This window comes from Coenobita brevimanus, chromosome 115 (genome assembly GCF_032717465.1).
Source record: "Coenobita brevimanus isolate Jiangsu-jjx chromosome 115, ASM3271746v2, whole genome shotgun sequence".
NCBI classification, from domain to species: Eukaryota; Metazoa; Arthropoda; class Malacostraca; order Decapoda; family Coenobitidae; genus Coenobita; species Coenobita brevimanus.
This window is the reverse complement of record NC_137068.1, coordinates 1,192,501-1,202,500: the sequence shown is the minus strand read 5'-3', so window position 1 is coordinate 1,202,500 and position 10,000 is coordinate 1,192,501. Positions and strand designations below refer to the sequence as shown.

Here is a 10,000-nt window from a genome sequence, read left to right as displayed (position 1 = left end):
ACTGCCCTAGAATGTCCTGAACTTTCTAATAATAATAATGATAATAATAATAACAATAATAACAACAATAACAATGATAATAATAATAATAATAATAGTAATAATAATAATAATAATAATAATAATAATTATTATTATTATAAAATGAAAATTGTCAGAAACCCTCCATTTTCTTGTCAATAATTAACAAATGAATAGGAAGAGGTGGTAGGCAGGATAGCAGTAGAAATATATATATACAGTAGTTAACTTGGACATTAGTAGAGTTGTATTGAACATTTATGGTAGAACAGTAGTATATTATGAGTAAATGAGTAATAGTATTTTTTTATGCGAGGAAGAAGGAACCAAAGGCTGAGCCCGCAGAACGTTCCATCCAAGAAAAAAAATAATACAAAAGTGAGCCAAATTCAAGATCCATTCATTTCGAGATGCCTGGACACACTGCGTCTGGAAGCCTGGAGGTCATAGGAAGAGGGAAAGACAGAGAGGGAGACAGTTCCAGAGTTGATATATTAGTAGATTAGCAGTATTAAAAATATACATACACTTATATATAAAAAAAATCATATAGCTATACACTTCATATAACTCTAATTACAAGTTTAAAAAATATGAATATATAATAATTGAAAAAATATCGTTAAAAAAAAGACACAATTAAAGAAAAAATAAATAAATTAACGAACTTAAAAAATGTGAATTAATCTGAACCAAAAATAAAAACCAAAAAAAAAAAAAAATAATACAAATATAAATAAAAAAAAAATAAAGAAAAAATAAATAGAAACTTGAATTAACGAACTTTAAAAATTTTGTATTAATCTGAACCAAAAATAAAAATAAAAAACTCAAAAATAAAAAACTCAAAAATAAAAAAAATAAAAAAAAAACTCAAAAATAAAAAACTCAAAAATAAAAAAACTCAAAAATAAAAAAACAAAAATAAAAAACTCAAAAATAAAAAACTCAAAAATAAAAAACAAATAAAAACTCAAAAATAAAAAACTCAAAAATAAAAAACTCAAAAATAAAAAAACTCAAAAATAAAAAAACTCAAAAATAAAAAACTCAAATAAAAAACTCAAAAATAAAAAACTCAAAAATAAAAAACTCAAAAATAAAAAACTCAAAAATAAAAACTCAAAAATAAAAAAACTCAAAAATAAAAAAACTCAAAAATAAAAAAACTCAAAAATAAAAAACTCAAAAATAGAAAAACTCAAAAATAAAAAAACTCAAAAATAAAAAAACTCAAAAATAAAAAAACAAAAATAAAAAACTCAAAAATAAAAAACTCAAAAATAAAAAAACAAAAATAAAAAACTCAAAAATAAAAAACTCAAAAATAAAAAACTCAAATATAAAAAAACAAAAATAAAAAACTCAAAAATAAAAAACTCAAAAATAAAAACTCAAAAATAAAAAACTCAAAAATAAAAAACTCAAAAATAAAAATTCAAAAATAAAAAACTCAAAAATAAAAAACTCAAAAATAGAAAAACTCAAAAATAAAAACTCAAAAATAGAAAAACTCAAAAATAAAAAAACTCAAAAATAAAACTCAAAAATAAAAAACTCAAAAATAAAAAAACAAAAATAAAAAACAAAAATAAAAAACTCAAAAATAAAACTCAAAAATAAAAAACTCAAAAATAAAAAAACAAAAATAAAAAACTCAAAAATAAAAAACTCAAAAATAAAAAACTCAAAAATAACAAAACTCAAAAATAAAACTCAAAAATAAAAAAAAATAAAAAATAAAAAAACTCAAAAATAAAAAACTCAAAAATAAAAAACTCAAAAATAAAAAAACTCAAAAATAAAAAACTCAAAAATAAAAAACAAAAAAAAACTCAAAAATAAAAAACTCAAAAATAAAAAACAAAAATAAAAAACTCAAAAATAAAAAACTCAAAAATTAAAAAACTCAAAAATAAAAAACTCAAAAATAAAAAACTCAAAAATAAAAAACTCAAAAAATAAAAAAACTCAAAAATAAAAAACTCAAAAATAAAAACTCAAAAATAAAAAAACTCAAAAATAAAAAACAAAAATAAAACTCAAAAATAAAAAACTCAAAAATAAAAAAACTCAAAAATAAAAAACTCAAAAATAAAAAAACTCAAAAATAAAAAACTCAAAAATAAAAAAAAATAATAAAAATAAAAATAAATTAATTAATGAAGAAATAAATAAAAACTTTAATTAACGAACTTTATAAATGTGTATTAATCAGGACAAAAAATAAATAAATAAATACAGTTAATAAATAAACAGGGTGGTCTATATATTGCGCTTCAGAATCTTGTCTCCTGCGGGTACGGCTCAGTCTCCTGGTGTGGGCGGCGTAGATATATAGTTTCATAAAGTGAGAGACTGACGAGGAGGGTGTATGTGAGGGGGGTAGAGGGGGAGGCCAAAGATGAGATGGAGGGATGGAGTGGGGAGGTATATGAGAGAGGGGGGTGTGAGAGATTGACGAGGAGAGTGTATGTGAGTGAGGTGGAGGGGCGGGGAGGGAGGGGGAGACCAAGGATGAGATGGAGGGATGGAGTGGGGAGGTATATGAGAGAGGGGGGTGTGAGAGATTGACGAGGAGAGTGTATGTGAGTGAGGTGGAGGGGGGGAGAGGGAGAGGGGAGACCAAGGATAAGATGGAGGGATGGAGTGGGGAGGTATATGAGAGAGGGGGGTGTGTGTGAGCTGGGAGCAGGGCAGTGAAATGGCGTGAGACAGGGCGACATGGAGACGATTTGTTTGTGGCCAACCCTTACGGGATTAGGGCGTCCGGCAATAGATGCAATAGATAGAAAATCACTCCTCAGCCACAGAATCAATAGATGTAATGAAGTAGACAGTATAAATAATGAACAGGGTTGTATGAAGTAGGAAATGATGCAGGGTAAATAGTGGTAATGCCATGAGCCGTTGCAGGAAGACACGAGAGAACCGAGAGGCGCAATATATGAACCACCCTGACCTATTTCCTCACCTCGTCACTCTGGTTGACCTGCGAACCCTCCTCCAGCAGGCGCAGAAGGCGGGCTGTGTCACCCTGCGCAGCGGCCGCCCTCACCTCCGCCCCCTCCCCGCCCCCACCCACCACCTCCACCCCCACGCCCACACCCGCGCCTGCACCCGGCACGCCCACCATCACCAGCTGAGCCACACTGGAGCGTCCTGGAGGGGAAATAAATAAAATAATGAATTCTTTACTCTTACGAAAAATAAAGTTATAAAAGGAGATTATTAAAGAAATTATTTAAAGAAAAAAGAGAAATTAAAGACAAGAGGGTAGAGAAAAAATAATGTGCGAAAGAAAGAAGAAAAAAGGAAAGAAAATAATAACGCAAAGTGTGAATGGAATATATGACATTTAAATAAAGATATAAAGATGAGGAAATAACACAATAACTGAAAGATGAGAGTGATAAATAATAAATGAGGAAGTGAGGGAGGAAAAGGAGGAGGAGGAGAAGAAGGAGGGGGAAGAGGAGGAGGAGGAAGAATGGAGGAGGAAGAGGAAGTTGAGGGTTGGCAGCAGCATATGGTTCGAGGGAGGAGGAGGAGGAGGGAAGGGGGCGGGAGAAGGAAGCCAAAGAGAATACGAAATGAGAGAGAGAGAGAGAGAGAGAGAGAGAGAGAGAGAGAGAGAGAGAGAGTACAGGGGGGGAAAGTAAACAATGAACAAAATATGTGCACAGGTTAACAAAAATGACTCTCTCTCTCTCTCTCTCTCTCTCACACACACACACACACACACACACACACCGTCCTTGAAGCCCCAATACGGCAAATCCATCATCATATTACAGAAATGTCACCCCATCATTTTAAACACACCATGCCAAACTAGGAGGGTGCAATTTTTGTCCCACCCTGTCTGGGTTGGGTTTATTAGTGCTGCCGCTGCTGCTACTACTACTACTACTACTACTACTACTGCTGCTGCTACTACTACTACTACTACTACTACTACTACTACTGTACTTGAGGAGATTTCGACAAGACAGTCAGTACGCATCTCACCAGCTCTCCCAAAGAACTCTGCGTGTGTGTGTGTGTGTGTGTGTGTGTGTGTGTGTGTGTGTGTGTAATACAACCAACTACACACACACACACACACACACACACACACACACACACACACTAACTCGCATTATATCCTTACGCCTGGTTAAATATGTGTGATTTTTAGATAGACTTAAAGATGGACCTCGTTAGCCAAGTTTTTATCTATCTCAAAAAAATAAAAATAAATAAATAATAGATAAATAAAACGCAGGCTTCATCACCGTCTTCATTTCCTTCATCATCTTTTTTCCTCGTCTGTACTTCTTCCTCCTCTTCCTATGTCGCCTTCACTTCCTCTGTCTTATAATTCATTTCCCTTTCCTGGTCTTCCTCTTCTCCTCCAACCTCCTCCTCTTCCTCTCTCATTTTTTTATCTCTTCTTTACTTAGGCTACTCTTCCTCTTCCTCCTCCTCCTCCTCCTTCTCTTCCTCTTCCTCTTCCTCCTTCTCCTTCTTACTTCATTATTCTAGTTATTCTCTTCCTCTTGTCTTCTTATTACTCTCCTCTAACATCTCTTCATTTTTCCTCCCCCTAGTCTTCTTGCTCGTCCTCCTCCTCCTCCTCCTCTTCTTCTTCTTCCTCCTTATCATCATCATCATAATTATCACCACTATCACCATCTCCACCATCACCAGCATCAACACCATCATCATCACCATGCTTCTCCTCATCCTCATCATCATCACCATCCTTCTCCTCCTCCTCTTCCTCATCACCATCATCATCATCATCATCATCACTATCCTTCCCTCCTCTTCCTCATCACCATCCTTCTCCTCCTCCTCTTTCTCATCACCATCATCATCATCACCCTTCCCTCTCCTCTTCTTTTACATTCCTCACTCCCTTTGAAATTTCTGAATCAAGGACTCTCTCTCTCACTCTCTCTCTCTCTCTCTCTCTCTCTCTCTCTCTCTCCCGTGTTCTTTTGTTATATTTCTATCTACTGTGTCACTTGCCTAAGGTCTTGGATTTCTGTCTGTCTGTCTCTCTCTGAAGCGAAGGAACTTGCTCATCAATTATTTTTTTTTTTTCGTGTTGTTTGTGTCTATGCTAATTTGCATTTTCGTCTCGTAAATATATAATCTAAAGTTTTCCATTATTGAAGTGTGATTTCTTTTTTGATTTCTATCTTATGTTTTTTTTGTGTGTGTAAAATGTATGGGTGTATGACTGAGAAAAGGGTAGAGGGTGAAGGTGGTGATGATGATGATGATGGATGAAAATGATCACCAGTAAGGAAAGTAGTGATGGTGATGATGATGAGTGATGGTGACAATTTGTGGTGATGACAGTGGTGGTGATGGTATATGCTACTGATGATGATGAGGGTAGGGTTAGGAGTAAGAGTGATGAAATGAGTGTAAAGATGGTGATGATTTGTGATGACAGAGATGGTGGTGATGGTATAAGGTAATGATGAAGATGAAAGTAGGGTCTGGAGTGTGTGGGAGTGATGAAATGAGTGTAATGATGGTGGTGATGAGAGACTGTAATGATGGTGGTAATGAAGGAGTATTTACAAGCAAATTTACACTCCTGCCTCTCGCTTCAAGGCAATGATCTTCACGGTTCATCTGTTGCTGCCTCACCCCTGCCTAACTCTTGCCTAAACCCTGCCTAACTCTTGCTTAAACCCTGCTTGCTCTTGCCTAAACCCTGCCTAACTCTTGAATAAATCTTGCCTCCCCCTGCACCACATCTGTCCAACTTCGTCTAATCCTTTCCTAATCCCTGCGTAACTCTTGCCTTATCCTGCCTAACCCTGTCTTACCCTTCTCTCACCTTGCCTAACACTGCCTAACCCTTGCTTCATTCTTTCAAACTACTACCTAACCCCTGCCTAACCCCTACCCCACTGTTTCCTTACCTGCTTCAACCTCACCTGCTTTCATCCTTCCTCTACCACAACCTGCCTTACTCTCGCCCTACCTAACCCCATCTCCCTATCCCTGCCTAACCCTTCACCACACCTGCCTCAACTTCTCCCTGTCTCATAAAATCACCACCACCACCACCACAACCATCATTATCAATATCCTCCTCCTCCTAATCATCACCATCATCATCCTCATATTCCTCACCACCACCATCCTCCTCCTCCTCATCATCATCATCATCATCACCACCACCATCATCATCATCATCAATTTTTTACATATCTGCTTTCTTCTTCTCCAGCTAATCCTTCTTCATTTTTCTCCTCCTCCTCCTCCTCTTCTTCCTCCTCCTCCTCTTCTTCTTCCTCCTCCTCCTCCTCCTCCTCCTCTTCTTCTTCTTCCTCCTCTTCCTCTTCTTCTTCCTCCTCCTCCTCCTCCTTTCAATTAGTGGTGAGAATGGATAAGAACCGCCCAATCTTCCATTGTTGCCACTCTATAATAATTCTCTCTCTCTCTCTTTCTCTCTCTCTCTCTATCTTTCTTTCTCTCTCTCTCATTATCTCGTACATTGAGGTTGGCTTTGTGTTGGTGTGTAAGCTTTCTCTCTCTCTCTCTCTCTCTCTCTCTCTCTCTCTCTCTCTCTCTCCTGGATTAAAAACCTTTCATACGTATAAATAAATATAATCTTCAATAACATTTTCAATATTTATATATATATATATATATATATTAGACTACAAAGACGGAAAAACAACATATATATTTTGATTTTACTGTCATCATCATCATCATCATCATCATCATCATCATCATCGTCATCATCACCTTCTTTACACTGTCATCTCTTTACTTCATTATCATCACCACCTTCATGTTCTTTTTCTCCTTCATCTTATCATTATTATTATTATTATTATCATTATTATTATTATTATTATCATTATTGTTTATACTGTCATCTCCACTTTCCCTTCATCATCATCATCATCATCATCTTCTTCTCCTCCTCCTCTTCTTCCTCCTCCCTCTCCTCTTCCTCTTCTTCCACCACCTCCTCCTCTTCCTCCTCCTCCTCCTCAGTATTTACATCACCCTCTGACCCCCACCTACCCAGCTAACACCCCGCATCACATTTTCTTTGCGTTCCATTTTCTTCGTCTCCCATTTTCTTCACGCGTCGGGGGTCACTCATGAAAATCAATCAGGCTGCCCGCCCCCCAGTCAGTGTTATGGAGGGACGAATACATTACAGCCCTCTCCTACACTCTCACACCTTCGTTATTTCCTTTTGGTATCTGGGAAATAGTAATTCACCGGGTCGGTCAGGATCACCTGATGGTCGTGATCGTCAGCTTTTACCCTCCCGGAAGGGAGCTGAGAGCTCATATACTCCGATCTAAGGGCAAGGCTGTGACCTTCACACACCCACACACCCGTCCCCTTGCTCAAGGGGGATAGTAACCACCCACTTCGTCAGTGAAACTTTTCGCAACCTGAGCGAGGCGCGAACTCCCGTCTACCAGATGGCAAGCGAGAACGTTACCACTGCACCAGCGAGCGGTGTGTGTGTGTGTGTGTGTGTGTGTGTGTGTGTGTGTGTGTGTGTGTGTGTGTGTGTGTGTGTGTGTGTGTGTGTGTGTGTGTGTGTGAGAGAGAGAGAGAGAGAGAGAGAGAGAGAGAGAGAGAGAGAGAGAGAGAGAGAGAGGGAGAATACCCAACCATATAACAAAACTCCAAATATGACAACCAGGAACTCAGAGGCAAGAGGATGGACCGTAGGCGCAAAAAAAAGAAAAAAGAATGAAAGAAAAAAACTAGGTAGGTGGAAGTAGGCGTAAGTAGGGGTCTGTGGTGTAAGTAGGTGGCGCTGCATGAGTGTCTTGAGGTAAGTAGGAAGGTGGGGTTACACAGACCTCACAGACCTTACCTTCCTTTCTGGGGTTGTATGTGTGTGTGATGCCTAATCCCTCTCTGTCTGTCTGTCTGTCTATCTCTCTCTCTGTCTGTCTGTCTGTCTGTCTCTCTCTCTCTGTCTGTCTGTCTGTCTCTCTCTCTTATTATGTATTTACAAATCTATTTACATACATATACCAAACTCCCATATATATGTGCCTCAATATATATCATTATAAATATATATACATATCTGTCTATCTATCTTGTTCATCTATCTGTCTATCTATTTATCTACCTGCCTCTATCTATTTACCTATCTATCTATCTATCTGCCTCTATCTAGCCTGTCTGTCTATCTACTTCTATCTATCTATCTATTTATCCTGTCTGCCTTTCTATCTACTTCTATCTATCTATGTATTCATCAAGCCTACCTCTCCATCCACCTATCTATCTATCTATCTATTTATCAGTCTCCAACTTGCCATTACAGCAAGGTAAGAGAAGGTATGTGTTCTTCCACCTCTGACAATTCTACATTATTTTCAACAAGGCTAGACAAGGTTGTGATATTTCTCTATAATAATGTGAGAAATGTAACTGGGTTAGTTTTTACTCTGTCTGTCTGTCTGTCTGTCTGTCTGTCTCTCTCTCTCTCATGTCCAATATTTCAACTAACTCCTCCTCTCTACTCTCCACCTGCTACCTAGTTCCTCCTCTCTCTCTCTCTCTCTCTCTCTCAATTCTTATGTTCCTGTCTTCACCTCTCTCTCTCTCTATACTTTCTCATCCTTCTATCTTTATCCTTCCCCCCCCCCGTCTCTCTCTCTCCCTCTCTCTCTCTCAACCAAGCCCCCCCCCCAAGCCAGCCAAATCTCCGCCCAGTCATCTTCCCCTCGGGCGGCAGAACGGAAAGGACCAAAATATAACACAGCATTTCCCTTTATCTTTCGTTCCAAACACCTGTTCTTCAGCGATTTAGTCTGCCATTAACACATCAAAATACTCCTGTGTTTTATTTCTGTAAAGTATTATTATATTTGCCCTATGCTCTTTGGTCTGGCCTTGTGGTGTGAGTGGAGAGTGAGAGACTAACGAGGAGAGTGTATGTGAGGTGGAGGGGACGACAGGGAGAGGGAGGCCGAGGATGAGATGGAGGGATGATGTGTTGGAGTGGAGAGGTATAGAAAGCAGTAGTGGTGGTAGTAGTAGTAGTAGTAGTAGCTGCAGTAGTAGTAGTAGTAGTGGTAGTAATGCCAGTATCACCACAGAACACACCCCTCAACTGAACCACATCAAAACCACATCAACAGCATCAGAGACGAAAACCTAAACTGCAAAATAAATCGCTCAGGAACATGCGCTACTCCCATGAACCCCAACCCGCTCACTAATCATGTCTCGCTAAAATGAAAATGCACAGGAACACACCGCGAATATTAACCGTAAGAAAAAGAAGAAATGTTACGAAGATATATGAAGAGATTGCACAAATTAAAAGATTGTGTGTGTGTGTGTGTGTGTGTGTGTGTGTGTGTGTGTGTGTGTGTGTGTGTGTGTGTGTGTGTGTGTGTGTGTGTGTGTGTGTGTGTGTTGCTGCCCAGTTTTAAGAGAGAGATTCGTAGTGAGCAAAACACTTCACAGCCACGAAATTGACTGGGTTTATGCAGGCGAGTGTGTGTGTGTGTGTGTGTGTGTGTGTGTGTGTGTGTGTGTGTGTGTGTGTGTGTGTGTGTGTGTGTGTGTGAAGTGGTGGATGGTTGGTTTGGTAGAGGGAGAGTGAGAGACTGACTAGAAGTGCATGTGGGTGAGAGGGGGAGGGGAAGGGGGATGGCTAGGATGAGATAGAGGGATGGGGTGGAGAAAGACAGACAGACATATACACAGAATTAAATACACGGATAGAGAGAGAGAAACAGACAGACAGACAGATAGATAGATAGATAGACATAGATAGATAAGCAGGTAGATACTCACAAAATATCGCCTATATTAAAACATAAAACAATCATAATAACAGATATAAAATAGGGCCAAAAGCTTGAAATTCTATCTATCTATCTATTGCCAGACGCCTCAATCCCGTTAGGGGTGGCCACATGCAAATCGCCTCCATGTCGCCCTGTCCAACGCCATTTCACTACCG

The 10,000-nt window shown here is 38.3% G+C and overlaps 1 protein-coding gene across 1 annotated transcript in view; it reads right to left on the bottom strand.

Moving 5' to 3' along the window:
- dgo (ankyrin repeat domain containing protein 6 diego) overlaps positions 1 to 3,157 on the bottom strand; it is a 126,799-nt gene extending 123,642 nt beyond the window's left edge. Inside the window, exon 1 of the mRNA XM_080286996.1 lies at positions 2,996 to 3,157. Within this exon, the coding sequence (XP_080143122.1) occupies positions 2,996 to 3,157 (162 nt within the window). The remainder of the gene's footprint in view (positions 1 to 2,995) is intronic.
- Between the last annotated feature and the right edge of the window lie 6,843 nt (positions 3,158 to 10,000).